This window comes from Tinamus guttatus, unplaced genomic scaffold (genome assembly GCF_059628265.1).
Source record: "Tinamus guttatus ecotype Peru unplaced genomic scaffold, ASM5962826v1 Tinamus_guttatus_pri_ptg000602l, whole genome shotgun sequence".
Taxonomy (NCBI): Eukaryota; Metazoa; Chordata; class Aves; order Tinamiformes; family Tinamidae; genus Tinamus; species Tinamus guttatus.
In genome coordinates, this window is record NW_028289136.1 from 2,008,976 (window position 1) to 2,026,589 (window position 17,614).

Below are 17,614 nucleotides of genomic sequence, written 5' to 3' on the forward strand. Positions count from 1 at the left end.
ACAGACAAAACTACAAAACTAAAAAAGGGAAAAAAATATTAACTGTAGGCCATAGTAACTAGTAATTATAGTAATTGCCCTTGACTTCACTAATTCAAAGTACTATTAACCTCATATGAAATCATAATCTAAAAGAAAGATAAGATTTGTATTTTGGATAAATTATACTCTTAAAATTGGAAGAGTCATATTCTCATTAAATATTTAATTGAATAGCCCATATTGTCACAAATTTGTTCAATTCTGAACTGTGCCAATTAAGGACTTACTACAGTGTCTTCTCATGTTACATTAGCTTGAGCATGGTTCATATCTAGGTCATTCAAAATAGAGTGGATGTTAGCAGAATCATCTGCTGTATTAAAGCCAGCTTATTTTGTGTTTTCAAAGCAATTAAATGAACAGTTAGTTGGGATCTCTTGTTGAGTTGTAAAGGAAGGGAAAATCAAGTCCCTTTTCTGAAGACGAAACATAGAAGTTCTATTTATTTATTTATTTATTTATTCTTTGAACTGTTAGTAACACTGTGCAATGATTTTATAGAGTAAAACAAATGGCAGAGAAATGAGAATTATGTACTGTGTACTACAACACAGCTGATTTCTTAAACAGTGGCTGAATAATTTTGTTTGTTGAACTCACAAAATAAGAGCTTTTGGAGCCTCAAAAAACAGACTTGAGCAGAAAAGGCAACTCTTAGCCAGACTTCCCATTGACTGCATTAAGCAAAGATATGAAGAACCCTACTCATCTGCTTTAACTTTGCAGGCCCTCTTAACTTCTCCTAAGAGAACTAGAAAAGGAATGGGAGGGAAGCTGAACCAGTGACCCTCATTAGTCATTGGGAACCGAAGATGCAATATAGAGCATCATTCCTTAGGTGATAGGAACACATTCTTCTAGTGAGATAGGGAATATTGGAAAAGCACACATTAGAGATACCCTTCACCATGAGGTGATTGCCCTGAGCATGTTTAGGGAAGACTTTTCTCACCAGGACATGGTATAACAGTCCCACAGAATGTCCTGCACACCTATGACAGTCGACATATTGCAGTGAAAAGTAAAAGAATTGTAAGAAATTTGTGTGTGTTGCCTAGTTAAAGCTCTTCCTTGAATATGAATGTTGGCTTTGGCAAAACATCATTTGTAAGCTGAAGCCAATAGAGCTAGCTGGAGGCTAAACTTTTGCAAGATTTGCAAACGGCTGTGTTAAAGGAGAGCAGTGCTGGGCTAAATGCCCAGAGCACTGTGGACAGCTCTTCAAAAAACCTGGGCAAATGGATGTGAGAGACATCACTCTGGTTACAAAATTAAAAAAAAAAAAAAAGGTCACTATAAAAGAGTTGCCTTGCTAGTGAAGAAAATGTTTAAAAAGGAGAAATACACAGGGGAAGAAAAGTCTTCACTCTCCAGCTTACCTTCTTGTAAATTCTCAGGCTCACACTTAGAGTTTTTGTCTCATTTTTCTCACTTCTCCTGTTCTTTTCTGTGCCTACATTTTCTTTCAATCAGTTAAAATTTCTAGTTTAAACTACACTGGTTATCTCATCCTGAACTCCACTGAAAACGTAATATTGTGTCATGCCTGCTCTCCTCCATGGCCAACCTCCCGTTTCTCTCTTTCTTTATGGGTCAACAACTTTAATGACCTTTTCAATTTCTTCATCTTGCTACCTTAGAGTTATGGCTTTTGCCTCTAGTAAACTGATTTTTATGCTCTGATGAGCCAGATTTTTAAAAGCAAATTCTTTTCTCTCTGGAAAACAATTTATGTGATTTAGTATGCCTTTTCCTAACAGAAAGTTTAAAGAGGAAGATGAGCCATTTCAAAGAGGTTTCAAAACACTACTACACCTCTGAAACAGCAAGAAAATCAATATTATATTAATGAAATGATGTCCTGTATGCATTTCCTTTTATAGTAGGGCAAATCCTACTAACAAGCTCTGTGACTCACCAGAAGCCATGAATCATTCTAAAAGGTACCTGTTAAGCCTATAACCGTAGTCAAAGATTCTTTATTATCCCAAACTGTACAGAGAAATTCTTCTTATAGTAAAGCTGCATTCCGCATGAATGCAGCATTTGTGAATGATGCCAGATTGGCAGACTTGAGACTGAAGCCGTTTCAGTGACGTTCACTCCAACGATAGCCTTAAGCACTATTTCTTCTCAGTTCCATCTGAATTCTTCAGAACTTGTTCAAACTGGTTTTGAAATAAATTCTGGCTTTTGCAAAAGACACACAGGCTCAATGAAGCCTGAATGGACATGAACATTATTTCATTCAGGTCACTAAATAAAACTACCAGTTAATTCTGTTACTAACCTGAGCCAGATGTCATCCAGCTTCAAGGCAATCAATGGCATTTTATCTCACTGCTAATGCCAAAGTCTAGACTGAGGCACCTATGTGGTCTTTTCATATTAAGACAACTGCTATCACTAATGACAAATCCCATACATGAATACTATGCTAATAGCACAGGCCAATACCTATTAACTAATTTTGAAATAAATATTGATATTGGCTTTTTCATTAAAATCATATATTAACTCCTCATTAATCAAAAACAATACTTAATAAGAAAGAACTCTTGTTTGTGTTAAAATTGATTGCTCATCACCAGTCCTCCAATTCAAGCCTAGCTGTTGCTTTCCTACCTTCTCTCCTCCTGCCTGGTCACTCAAGCTCCTCTATCTGCTACCACCCACCTGAGCCATCTCACTACAGTGTCATCTTTTCAATCCGAGTCTCCTTTCACACATTCACTCTCCTTTGCAATTTCTGCCATTTTCAGACTTCCTACTACAAACTGACACCAAATTGCCTCTCCTCCCTCCTCCAGCTTTTACTTTTCTTGTGACTAACTTCCAGTCTCTTTCCTGCCTTCTTTTGCTGAATTAATCATCTTTCTATTTCTATTTTCAGCCCTTGGATTTCCCTGTCTCCTGTGCTCATCCTGGGACATTTAGGCACTTCCTTACCAGCAGCAGTCACTTCACATACAGTGGCTTCTGCCAAGCCAGCTTGTTAAATCATTTTTTTCTTCCAGTATACACATATAGCAACACTATCATTGATAAGTCTTGCTCATAATGCTCCAGTGTTTTTCACTTGCATTAGAATTTCAAAGATGATGTAAACAGAAATAACTATTGCAATTCTCCTGCTTCGGAAATGAAGTAATGATTTCCCTTTTAATGAGTGCCTTGCAATTTGAAGATGATGAAAACTGCACTTCAAACTGAAGCCAGCAAGCTTCAGCTTGCTGAAGCAGCTACTCGGGCGCTGAAATACAAAGGTGAATCAAATATAGAGGTTGCTTAGGAACAGAAAGGCACTGGTGAATTGCAGGACCTCAAGCAGTGAGACCCTGACAAATTTAAGAATTTTTCATATTTCTATGTTCGCAGAACATGGCGATATGATCTGTGAAAAGCCACAACACTGAGGTGGGTATTGGTTTATGTCACAGAAAATCCATACTGAATTTAATCTAGTGACCATAAGGAAACTTATCAATGGTTCAGTGGGAGCTTGCCTACCTAACTGAAATGTTCAGTTCTAGATGAAGTGTGAAAAGTTTATGTTTTCATACTAAAACAGCCATAATCACATTCATAGTTAATTTAGAGCTCTATAGATCAGGATTATGTGCCAAGCATACTTTGAATAGATAATGTTCTATAGTCAGAAATGAAGCATGGCTTTTAAAACCACCGACAAGGAAATGACCCCCTGTATTCTGTATTTGCCTTTGTTACTGCTGTTGCCCTAGTGCCCTCAGGAAAAGGATATATCTATCTTCTCCTTTGGAAAACATCTCCAACATCTCCATCATTTTACTGCATATATCACTCAAATCCCCTTTTTCAATTCTATTATTATGCGTCTTAAGTTAAGTTTTTTATATCACTTAAGAACCCAAAACTTACTGGGCAATAGAGCAGAATAATGCCTGGAGTCTAGTTAGTCTAAGTACTACACAAAAGCCCAGCCTGAGGCAAATCTGTGAATGAACAGAGCTCAGGGATGTAGCCATTTGGTCTAGCAGTAACGATTTGGCTTTCAAATTTGTGGGTTTAGTCATTCATTTTAAGGCTGACGTTGAGGCTGCACCAAAGGATGACGAGCTCACCCCAACTCTTCAGTATTTCGGAAGTGACATAATTCTGTCTGGCAGTTTTATAACAAAATTTGCTAATTTAGAATCTTTGAAATGAATGTGAACTCCTCCTTAAACTATTAGGAGCTGAAGAGCATGCAATCTGGCATCTGAAAGATTGTTTCTCCTCATTGAGACAATTGCAAAATGAATGTTTCAGAAGCAACTGATGAGTTCATCCTAACAAAAATACACAGCCGTTAGTCTAGGGCGATTTACTAGCTTCACATGGCACAGAACTGACAGGTCTGATACCTAGCACTGCTTGGCAAAAAAAGGACATGTCTTGTTCATGAAAATTGTTAGCATAATCTATTAGGTTCTAATCAGGCACTTGGAAATATCAGAGATAAGTTAGAAAACAGTTATTTCACTAAGGCAATTGCATTATATCTTATATATGGTAAAAATCTAGAGGGAGGAAGGGAGACAGAGAGAGATTCATCAGGAAGAAAGATTCCTAAATTAATATAAAAGTCCATAGGGAGCTCTACAGTCACCTCTGATAAATTGCATTCCAGCATACATAGGCAGTATTTTTTCCCTAGAAGTCATATTAAACTTGTGTATTAGAAAGTTATCTGTTTTATTTTGAAGACCCAGAGTGATAAGTCTATCAGTTTTAATGGAAATTGAAGATACTCTAGATACCCTGACCACAAAACTAGTGCATCAAATTTCAAGGCTGAACATGTCTAAGTTCAACTTTTGGTCATCAGAAATACATCTTTATCAAGAACACCAAAATAATGGTTTTCCTACCAGAGCTTTTCTTTAAGGGAAAGAATTTCCAGATGGTAATGTTTATGTAAACACATCTCACAGTTCATTAACATGAACTTTTAAGGTCAAGGAGAATGCTAGAGCTTTTCTGGTATGGGCTTTGCACTCCAAAGCCTCGTAGAAAAAGTGAGAGTTCTTCTTGGAATAAGTCATTTATTTAAACAGATATAGGAGTGGGGTTTCAAACGCGTACGTTTGCATTTGCAAATTTTCTGGTTGTCTAATTGCCTCTGAACCTCTAAAAATCTCATTACACAGAGATTTTGGGTGCGTGAGTCATTCTGTTTTGCCCCTCTGAGGCTTTTGAGCCAGCACGATGAAAGCAAGTACTTGACATATATCTCTAGATTATGCAGGTATTATAAAAAGTGAAACAGAGTTCATATGGAAAGGTGAAGCACTGAGTACCCAAAAAGTCCCATAAAAATAGTGAAGGACTCTTAGAAAGCTGTTGCCATTTCTAACTCATCCAGAATCCCAGAAATTCCCAAAGTTATGGACAAAGCCTGAGTTTAGATTAATCTACTGTTTCCTCAGAAGCAAATTCCACTGATCTTCCCATGCTGTAATCCTGTCATGACAGCATCTATGCTTTTATGTTTTTTGCTTTCCTCCCTAGCTTTTGGGGGACATGTGTTCCGCCACTATATGAAGATGTTGATATGAGACTAACGGGATGATTATGAACATCTTTTTTAAAGAAGAAAAAAAAAAACACTAACTATTTCAACTTTCTCAGTCTCATCTTTAAATATTTTTCCTCCAAGTATTTACTTATTCCTCTAGCTACTTTTTATAATCCTTGTCAGTTTTATTTCATTCTATATCTATATCTATGAGCTTTTTGACCAGTTAGGGTAGCATTTTATTTGTTCCAAACTCTAAAACCAGTAGAAGAAATAGATATTTCTGCAGCATAATGCTGCATGTCAATTTAGGATAAGGCATAACATGCTCCAGAAGCATCTATATCTTTCTGTTAGCTATAAGCTAGATAAGAGCCTAAAGGGTTGTATGTCTTGCTCTACTCCTTCCCAATATTAACAAAGCCTGAAATTTATTTAATCCACTAGTTGCTCATGAGTAGCTTAATCTATGTGACCTTCAGGTTGGTGTCATCCTACTTGCATAGGAACACCTCTGTGTTTTTATCACCTATTCTCCCTCCACAGAGATTTTCATTTTCCACATTTATCTAGCATGCAGTATTTATCAACTGGAAAAGTTTTTCAACCACTTCTTCTATTGATTTACTGAACAAGTTCTATTTCTCTAAAACATGAATTAGTCTCTACATGAATTAATCTACCAGTTTAAGTCACTATGCTGATTACATGTATACCATAACATATATAATGGTATAAACTTTATATTTTTTTCTTGTTGGCTAAACACTTCAGTTTAATGTTTATATATATATATATATATAATCCTAGCACTATTTACAAAGCCAAAGAGCAGCAGGCTGATGTCCTTGGAGAAAGGATTTCAGGCCTTATAGAGATTGCCATCATTTGGCCCGTTTTGGGGATGTGCCCAGTGGAGATGGTTCAGTGGAGATGATACTATCTCTTTTTCTTTTTCTTTTTCTTTTTTTTCTTCTTATTTTTCTTCTTCTTCTTTTTTGTTAGTTTTGTAACTAGGTAACAAAATGCAGTCTTTGCCCTGAGTATTTTAGTGCTTTTATCATGAGCAAAAAAAGTGGGTTTAAATCAGGAAACCTGAAAGCTTCCCTGTAACAGAGTAGGGGAAGCCAAACTGAAGGTCACTTCTAACTGCAGCAAAAGAAAGCATAAATATTAGCCACAAAAGGCAGAGTCTTTACGCTCTATTCTGCTCTATATACAGCACATTTTGGAACAGAAATTGCAGAACATTATATATTTTTAATGCATATTTTATTTTTGCTACAGATGTGAGTGAGAAGGTGGGTAGGAGTTGTGTGGGAGGAGAAGTGATAGGAACTGGGTGGAAAGAGAAGCGTCTAAACTGTTTGTGAGGGAAAGCAAACACCCCCTCACAAAAACGATAGCATGACAATGCACTAAGGCAAGACAAAATCTGATCAGTGTAAGAGATCACCCTCCCTCTACAAGGGAGAGCCTTGTACAAGAAGACCAGAGGTGATAGAGAACTGAGATGTTCATATAGCAGTGTTGCATAATATGCTAGATCAAGAGGAAAATGATACAGAATTTGGTACAGGCTTGTTCCAGACTCCTGCACCAAGTTCCCCAGTTCTCAGAGCAAACACACTTTGTCTCTTGCTGCTACTTCTGAGCCACACTTCATCTTGCTATTTCAAACCACAAGGCACTAACTCATTCCTTTGGGAGAACAAAATGAAACTGATATTGTTTTTATTGTCTGTGATTTTAACTTTTCTCTGTGCTCAAGTAAGAGGAATAATCCAACATCTCTTAAGAGGGCAAACTTGCATGAAAGGTGAGTTCAGTGTGTGTTCATGACTCCCAAATATAGGCAGGCACATGCGTGATAAGTGTTTAAACTTAAAGTCAATGGACACCCAATCAACAGAGTCAATGAAGCCTGCAGAGCAACTCAGCTCACTCCTGACACCTTGTAGTTGGCCAGCTGAATCAATCTCCAGCATTCATTGACTGCGGTTGGAATTAGATACCTGGAAATATGTAGAGACCTACATTTAAATATCAAGAATTATAAATATCAAGTATTAAAGCACAGCTACTTGATGTGGCTTTCACATTCAGTCAATCATTTTTTTATTGAATATGACCATATTTTCTCCCCTAGGACTTTGCCTTGAAAAAATTACAGCATAGACTCTGTTTACCTCTTTTCTAAAAATATGAGACTTGTGCTACTGCCTATCAGCAAGGATGTACGCACAATGTGTGGCCTTATGGCTCTTGCAAATCATTTGTGCACAGGCAGATGATTTTCCTTATATGACAAAATATTGCCTAACCTTGATAGGCAATGTAAATTAGCATGGGAAGTAGAATTTTAAAGGGCAAGGATGGCATCAAGGAACATTATGTTTTATTTGTCTTACAGATTGCATTTCCCTAGTAGATGGAGAACTTGAGGTTAGATCAGAATTCAAGCTCTAACTCTAGCCTTGGTCCAGGCTTCCCACAAATTTTTAACAAGTCAGTTAATATAGTTTCCATAGTTATATGTCAATTAGTATTCAAAATACTATTTAATAGTATTTAAATTAGATCTAATAAAGTAAATAGGGTTTGGGAAGGATATGTTCAATCATATTGTTGATGTTTACATTACTATATTTTAAAGACAGAATCAAGAAGGATTTGTTTTTAGTAATTAATCACAGCAGCACAGTGAATTACAGGAAGAAGAAACCAGCATTAAAAAGATCCTACACTGGGAAAAAAAAAACAAAAAGCAAAAAAAGCATTTTATCATAAACATAACACTACAATTTAATTCATTTTGTGCTATTTGAAACACTCTTGTCATTTGAAACCCATAACATTTTCCATTATTCTTCTATTTGCTTTCAGGGTTCAGCTATGATTCATTTTGTCTCTCTGCACAAAAGTGTTTTGAATATCTCTCGGCTTTCAGAGATAGGTTTTCAACATTTTCAGCCAATTCCACATAAAAATATGGCTATCCCTGTTATTCCTAAGGTTTGCTTCGTTTTCAGAGGCAGATCTCTGTCACTGCGATCCTGCGATGCCATCTGGTGGCATTTGGGAAAAACAAGCTGGAATTCCAGGCCTTGTCCAGGTGGCTGAAGCTGAGTCCATGCTTCCCCAGAAGCCCTGGTGGGCTCTGTGCTTGGGCTCCTCTCCGTTGTACAACCCACAAAATAGAGATTCTCATCAGACTCTTACTTATTCCATAAATAAGACATGAGCACCCTGTATTCAACGTTCCTTGCTCTCCTGAACTAAAGGAATGGCACTGGGATGGTGGATTCAGCTCTTTGTAGGTGAGTACACACTCCCCTCAGCCAGTCAATCATTTTTCCCCATATTTGCAGCACAGGAATTAAGAATGTGCCATGATCTTCCACACGGGAGATTGAAGCTTAAGAATATAAGTTACCTTGCCCGAGGTCAAACTGATGGGCTTTAGAAAAATCAGAAATTAAATCCAGATCTCCAAAGCCTAAATCACTTACTACATTTTCTGTTGGCAAGAAGCATGAGCCGTCCTAAGTTAATTAGAAATACTAGCTTTGAGGGCACTATTTGATCTTGGTAAATCAGATTTGTCATTATTTCAAGAAGCAAACAGAAAAACTCTCTCACTAAGGACATAACTGTTTCTGATGGATGAAACAAGAAGGAATAAATGGAAAGAAGCAGACCTGTGGAACCTTTATAAAATTAGGGTATCTGGGAACCTTCACCAGACACTTATCTGAGATTAATCAGCTCTAAAACTAGCCTGTGCATGAAATCTGTTTTCTTTGAATATGGAAAATGGAGTAATAATGGTTATTTGTGACTAAGTCAGCACTGCCTGACTTGGTGATTGCCTGAGGATATGCATGAAGTCTAATTTACTAATTATTTCCATCCCCCTCTGCTCAATGAACAAATAAACTTCTTTTGCATGACAAGTAAACGCTGCAGCTACACTGGCAAGTCTAATTAGAACTTATGGAAAACACTGCTGTGAAAGAGACAAAAACAGAGTTCAAAATTCAAGTGCAGCTGCTCTCCACAGTGCTATTTATGGTCACTTAGGAATAAAGGAAAAATGGAAATGGATTTTTAAAGTTGTTTCTGATCTGCAGATCTCCGAGAACAATGTGCTGTGAAAGGCTTTGATCTCATAGTTGTCTTCCAATCAGCCTTCTCTTGAGGCCATCTAGTCAAGCAAAAAACAAAATGGAAAAATGCCTTGAAGAAATTTCCATTTCTATTTTTCAGGTTTCTTGTCTGTGTTCTTCCTGGCACAAACATTTGCCTGCCTTTGTGTTGATAACCATGAAGGAGTCTATCTGGATGGCTATTTAGTTTTCTATGAATTTCGTACTTGGGCTTATCTTGGCGGCACTTCTTAAATAGCTCTTACTTGCTCTTTCTCATTTTTCTCACTATATTTGCAAGGGCAAGATTTAGATAAACACATCACTACAGTCCTCATGACTGCAGGTTACTGCTTTCCTTTGGCGCTGACTTGCCAGATGTTCCATATGCCATAGAGCAGCAGTAGTCAGCTTTTTATGCCAAAGCTTTGAAGGATATGGAAGGCAAATTCCCTTTTCATACAACAGGCCAATAGCCACGACAGCCGTAACAAATGTAGGACAACCTGATTCAGCAGCCCCTGAAGGCACGTGAGCATTTATTGTGCCACAGGACCAAGCCACCACCAAGGAGGTGCCCAGGCTACAACCAGCTCCTTCCCCTGCTGCAAACCAAGTGGTGCTGAGTGATTCACAGGGACATAACTCTATAGTGTGACATGCCAGCCCCGTGGGTAGCACATTCACCTGAAACGAGTAATTCCTGGGTCTCAGTTCTTTAACTTTGGGCTGTTGATGTACTGCACAAGAAGCAGTCACAGCTAATATCATTCTGGTATTGTTGCCTTCTTTTTCTGTAAGGTGGCATCATGTGATGGACACTTAACTACTTTTCCAAGACCTTCATTGTCATTCCAAAATCTTTTACATTCAGATTGTTCCAATCAGATGTTCAATTGCTTGACACAGCCTAAAACATGAATGCTCTGTTCTTGAATTGCATGCTAGCAATATATACATGAAAGGAAAATTAAAATGACAATTCTGGAACTAAGTATGCAAAATATAACCCCAGGCTACACTGCCTTTTTATTGTCTAACATCTGAAAATGAATTTCAGTGTGATCATCAAATTCATTAGAGGAGCAAAGATAATTAACCTAATCTAATGAATCTTTTACTTGTATTAGAACACTTGCTAAGAGGTCAGGTGCCCACTAGGTGGCACCCATAGTCTGGATGATTTTTTCCTACCACTTTTTATCCTCAAAAAAAGAAAAAAAAAAAAAAGGAAGATAAAACTGAGAAATATCTTTGGACTCAGTGATGCCTTTTCGGTCAAAATGGAAATGGATAATGGGCTGGATTGGGAGGTGCTGAGGTCTGCATAGCTGTTGGCCTCTTCTTTGGGTTGTTGCCATGGTGCAGGTACTACCAAGCAGATTCTTATACTGAGGTAAGTACAGCTAACACCATTAACAACTGCATAAAAAGCAAGAAAAAGCAACTGTATGACAAGTAAGAGCAAACAAATAAAATATTCAGGGGTAAACTCTTGCCAGTTTGGATTTAACTAACAAATGGATTACCATTTTAAGCAAGAAATAGCAGAGCATGGAAGCCAAGAAGGCTGTAGGAAGCCTTCTTTATGTGTCCCATGTAATACAGGCAGAGAACAAGAGAAAGTAATTGGCTGGTGAAACCAAAGGCAGATACTTACAGATAAGATTTGATCCCCTCTCTGCAGTTCTCCGCTGAGATCAGCAGGGCCGCCTGCTAGGATGAAAGACACGAAAATGCCTTCCCCATCTTCGCCGCCCACAATGTTGAAACCAAGTCCTGTGGAGCCCTTGTGCAGGATGATTTTTCGAGGCTCTCTGTATAGAAACAAAATGGTAATGTTTATCCATTCAAAATTTTGAGGATACATCTCTTAAGACATCTTCAGCATACTAGCAAATGTTATCTAAGACTCAGTGGACATGCTACCACCTAAGGAAATTACTTAATAAAGCATATAGGTATATTATTTGGAGACCAGAGAAAGTAGGAATTAACCAGGCGCTGTTTTCTTAACTCATGGGTGAATCCAAACTTCTCTGTGAACGCCTTTCAATTGCCGCAATCTTCGCTTGGTTAAATAGTGAATTTCTTTAAATAAATAAATAAATAAATAAAATAACCTTGAAGATATTTTACAATCTTATGTACAGTGATACTGTATATACAAATGCAATCCACCTTGACACAATGCCTTTTTGCTTTTGAGAGCTGGTCTTGCTTTTTAAACAAATACATGAACAAAGAAGTTCAAAAAAACTAGACAAGGAAATAGCAAGCATGTTCAATCCAAGATTTGGAGCAAATAACATTTATATGATCAATACAGAAGAAACTCATGCAAAGGTCTGGTTTGACATCATCAGGAACTCATACTTGTAAAATCACATAACGGTGTTATTGCTGAGCCAAGATTAAGGATGTTCGCTTATTTTTACCATTTTTAAGAGTTCTTATAATGATGGAAATCAATAAATAATAACTGTCACACAGCACTTTCTAGTTGTCGATTGAAAGTATGTCCCAAAGGAAGTGAAGTTCATAATGTGCATTTTACTGATGGGAAAGCAGACAGAGGAGATGACTCTCTTAGCAATCAAGATAATGTGACTGAGGCAGTGTCCCAGGAATCTGATTTCCAGTCTTGACTGTATGCACCAGGCCTCAGACCTGCCTCTCTGCTGGGTACAGAAGCACGGACAAGCATATATGCAAACACACATCATTTACACGTACTTACCTAATTTCAAATCCCTCTAATAAATTTACTCTCCAGAAAAGGAGTGCACAGACTGTTATGTGAATATGTGAAAAACCTATGCCCCAGTCCTGCAAATATCCACAGGACGTAGATATAACTCATCTGTGATTTCTCACAGAAACACAGAATCTTCTTAGAATTCTTAATTTTTTCAAGCGGTGATTATAAGCGAAAGGACAAGCATAAACACACACACAGAAAAGCTCCCAAGAAACATATTCCAGAATGTATTAGTATTTACTATGTACCAGACAATAGTTTTATACATATAATGGTGCTATATAACAGGAATGTAATTCCAGTCCTTCCTTCGTTCCTTCCTTCCTTTCTGTGAGAGGACAAAGGGATGCACCAAGGTATGTGTTTTGATGTGTGTAAAGCTTTATGGTTGTATAATTGGAAACTTAGTCTTTATAGAATAATTTCAAAATTAGTAGGAATTTGTTCAGCTTTGCCCAGAGTGAATGCTCATACAAGATCTCCAGCTTGATAATGATCTTTAGTTAACATCTGCGTTTGCTGATGCTTAAGCTTGCTAGTTTTGAAAGAAACAAACTAAAGAATATTGTCTGATAGTGTTTTAAAAAGGAGATTACATGCCTTACTGAAAGTGTTAGTCCTACTCCATATGGTACTCCATCTTACAAGATTTTCTTATCTCTACCTGGCCATAAAACAACGTTAAAATACATCTCTGAAAAAAAAGTTGTATTCGTATCAGGATATATTTGTATATTCTTGAAGTATTCTTAAACAACAAGAAAAGAAAGGGATTTTTTTTTCTCTTTTAGATCATTGAAATTGATTTGCCTTCTTGTACAATTTAGCACCTCCTTAAGTACGTGCAGATTAGGTATAATGTAATCCAGAAGCAAGAAGGCTACATAGACCTGTCCCTAAGAGCTGGGACAGAATTAGGACAATGAACTGGAGGAGCAGGTTCCTTCCCCAGCTCAGCCCGTGAGCTGCTGAATGATCTTGGCAAGTCACTCATTTCTTTCGGCCTCAGTTTCCTCAAAATGACAGGATGATGCTGGTCTTTTTTTGAGTCCTGCAGATCAAAAGTGCTTTGTGAGAGCTGAGCTACTACCATTATTATTTACTGGGGTGTTGAGGAAAAAGAAGCAGTGAAGAAGTCAAACAAATATATTTGCATTCTCTGCTGGTGGGTAATCAGAAGAATTTTTGTTAAAATTGAGATTGAGTATTTCCAGGTATGACATGCTTAGATCCTCACGGTGAAAGCTGGTGATTTCTGCAGTCAGTGTTATGGGCAAAACTAGGTCAATGCAATCTGCTGAACACTCAGCTGTAGAGCTCAACAAAAAGTTGGCCCAGTTACTAAACCCTGTGTCTGCTCAAGTCAGCAGATATCTGCCTGAAACGCTGTCAGCATTGTTTTGTAATTTTGGCTGTTTGACAGCAAAATTCACATTTTGTTCTTGGATGATTATATTCGGAGGAAGCTCAAACAATACCGGGGACGTGGCAGAAGCTGTGATTAGAACACAACCGTTTTTGGCTCTCGGTCTTGGGCTTAATCAGGTCAATTTGGCCACATCTGAAATTTGGCTGAATAGAGAGACTGATCAGTGGTGCCAAACGTTCAGTTTTGTTTCATTTCTGAGTGTCTTGTGGAATCTGAATGGGGATCCAACAATGCACAAGTGCTATTGTCCTGATGATAGAAATAATCTTTGGCAATGATTATTGCAAAACTACAAAAAATAGGAAGTATATGCCCATTCACCAATATCCATCATAAAAATAGTTTATGCCTTCATACTGCATTTAGCCTGAAAATGAACTAATGATGATGATAAATCTTTGCAGCATGCAATGAAGTTGAAGTAGGAAGAAAGTTTCCTACTTTAACAAACCACCCACTAGCAGCTGACTTGGTCTCTTATGAGTATGGTAGAAGTTATGTAGTAATGCTTTACTTGAACTTAAAGAAAAAATCTCTGATGACTATGTGATATATTTATTCATCTGGCATATAAATTCATAGTCATCTTTTATGTTTCCTTTGAGACAATAGGTGGCACTCTATAGCTACTAAAAAGGAACAGTTTTACTGAAGGCAAGTCTCTGCCTCCAGCTTTAACCCATGATCACATTCACAATTTCTTCTGTGATAAGCATGAGTGAAGGTAAGTTTCTAGGTGCTAACAAAGCGCCCCAGCACTTTAATTTGGTGTGTGCATATTTTATGCCCTCCTGCAGCTCCATAGCAAACACAAGCAGAGAAGAGCAGCAGGAGAAATCAAGCAGAAAATAGTAAAGAGAGTGAGGTGAAAATACTTCTGCACTGACAGAAGGCAGCAGAAGGTAAAAAATATAAAAGCAAAAAAAAAATAAAGGCAATAAAAAGAAGGATCAGGATAAAAGGCAGAGTCTGTAAGAATAACAGGAAAGGAATAAACAATAAAAATTGTTGAGAAAAAGGATGGGAAGATTCACTGCAGAAATCACAAACCGAAGTAAAGCTGCACACAAAGTGCTGCAATTCAACACAATCACCCAGGCCTGGAAATCAATGGGAGAATCAGGTTGGATGAACTTGGTTACTTGCTGCAGGGAATGCATCCAATCTCTTTCCTGTAAAGCACATTATAAATTACAGGCTTGATGTAAGAGCAAAGTATCAGCTAATTAATATTTGAAAGCAATTAGTAGTAACAAATTCAGGTGGGTGAGACTTCAATGCTTAGGAACTTTCCTTTTTTTCATAAAAAAATGTGATTAAACTTTTTTTTTTTGGCATATGTTTGTTTTATGTTTGTATCTAGTATGCTTGTATTGAGTATTTGTTTTGATGGTTTTAACAATAAGAAAATGACACTATAAAAATATGAATATCCATGCCATTTTCAATACGTTGTGAATCCACAGTAATTGTGGATTCAATTTAACAGAATATAAACTGGTTTGATAAATGATGGGGCACAGCTTTATGCAAACAATTCTTATAATAGCAAACTGAAAGGAAATACATTTCTAATTTGCCTTTTTCGTGCTGCTGGCTAAGTAAACCAATATAATTAGCTTTATTATTCATGTCATTGTGACATATCTCTATTTTAGTTGCATTATATATAAAAATAGGGTGCTGAAACAATTTTGTGCCTTTTGGCACCTCCAGAGAAATACTAAGACCACCAAGCACTTTTAACACCGTGGTAGACCCTAGATATTTCCCCAGGGTTGAGACGCGCAGTGAGGAACCTGGAATTAGTGGAGACAGAAATGTGGCTTTGATCTTGCTTCATCTGCAGGCTTTTTTTTTCCTCCCCAAAAATGCGTTTTGCTTTCTAAGGATATTGAAGCAATACATCCATTACTGCACATGATGGCCTAGTATTGTGGTAATTAATGCACCTCATACAAAGCCCATCAGGAGGGTTATTTCTCATGCTGCTTGTGTCCCAGCAGCATCCACAGGCCCCCAGCAGGGCCACTCAGCCCCTGTGCTACCCCCTGTACTGCAACACAAAACTTCCAACTACTACAGGAGCAAATAGCAGAAGGAAAAAAAAATGAAACAGACTGAAATTTCATCAGTTATGGCCACACATTAGTAGCAGAACAAGGGAAAAACACTAAATCTCATGGCTCCAAGGACCTTTATCCAGTACTGGAAGATGCGCTGAGCCGTCTCAGTCAAGGGGCTAATGTGGCCATTTCCAATACAGCACTTCCAATTCTCCTCTAGCGCTTCAGCACATTTTAATAAATCACTTTGCATGTTTATTTTGGATAGCTAAAGGGCATCAACACTGCATGGACTTGAAAAAGGCTATTCAGATAGAGACAGCTTTCTTCTCTTAAGAAGATTCTGCTTAATTGCATCGAATGGAGGAAGCTAGGATGAACAGAGAATGTGCCCTTGCATACGATGTTTTAAAATATGATTAATCACACAAGGCAAAAGTTGAAATATGAAATGGCTGAACGCTTGGCACTGAGTACACACAAGCCCGTACTTAAAAGACATCAGCTGCAAATCTTTCTGTTCCTACAAGTCCCTGCACTTTAAGAGGAAAGGCTTAACATTTTACACACCCCCATTGCACCTGACCCTGCAGGGTCTGATCCTTTATCTGTGGCTTTAATTATTTTTTTTTTCAGCTATGACTGAAAATAACAAAATCAAGGAAACGTTCCTCTTATCTATTGCTGTCACACGGAGCAACATGGTCCAGAGAAGCAACTTTGACCTTCTCAAATACAGACAGTGATTTGGGCAGGTGCAGCCTGTTCATTTTCATCACAACCTGTAACTGCTCTGTAAACTGCTATTTCATTTTACTAAATATTCTCCTTTTGATGAACAAGCAGCTAAAGCAGTCAGACCTTCATAAGCTATTCATTTATTATATCACATAGCATAATATAATTTTGCTTAGTATAGTTATCCTTTCTGCTTCAAAGGAGTATTTTTCTTGGCCATTTGACTACAGCTTCCTTGGCATTTCTTGTTGATTGATTGTTGGTGTTAGCTGTAGAAGCAATACTTTATCCTAACTTTAAGGCTGACTACATTTTTATGCAGTTATTCTCCAAACATCATGTCTAACTTGTCACAAACTTTGAAGTACATTTAATACAAGGGAACCTACTGGGAGTCAGGCTTCAACCTGAGTGATATATGCATGAATGCCCTGGCTTATACATGTTCAATTTTGTTTGTTTTGTGGGAGCCCCTCTGGACTTCGACAGTCTTTCATTTTGTCCTTTGTAGAGAAATTAAAGGCTGCACATCAGGTAGTATTTTCTGCTCGCAGCCAGCACGATGGAGCTGGTGTACGGGATTAATTTCTTATTTGAAAAGTGAAACTGGTCTGTGTTTTTACCTTGATGCCTGACATTCATCTTAAACACACAGGACTGAGTCTCCCAGATTTGAGCAATCTGAGTGAGCTCGACAGTGGCAACGCTGGACAGCTCACAGGCCCTGTAACTTTGAAGAGAGATGATTATTCCAGCACAGTCATTCATTTACAGTTTGTCTCACATAAGCATGTGTCTCTCCACAGTCTAGAAGGTGCATTATTTATATGCTAGTAATCCACAGTAAGTCTTGAAATCTGCATCTCTGTTCCACCTGCTGTACACAGCAAC

At 37.7% G+C, this 17,614-nt stretch overlaps 1 protein-coding gene across 14 annotated transcripts in view; it reads right to left on the minus strand.

Annotated features, from left to right (window-relative positions):
• The window catches only part of DLG2 (discs large MAGUK scaffold protein 2), a 946,755-nt gene that overhangs the window by 205,500 nt on the left and 723,641 nt on the right, over positions 1 to 17,614 (minus strand). For all 14 annotated transcript variants that reach the window (XM_088534958.1, XM_088534959.1, XM_088534956.1 and 11 more), the window contains one exon: positions 11,390 to 11,546. In XM_088534958.1, coding sequence (XP_088391084.1) covers positions 11,390 to 11,546 — 157 coding nt within the window. The remainder of the gene's footprint in view (positions 1 to 11,389; positions 11,547 to 17,614) is intronic.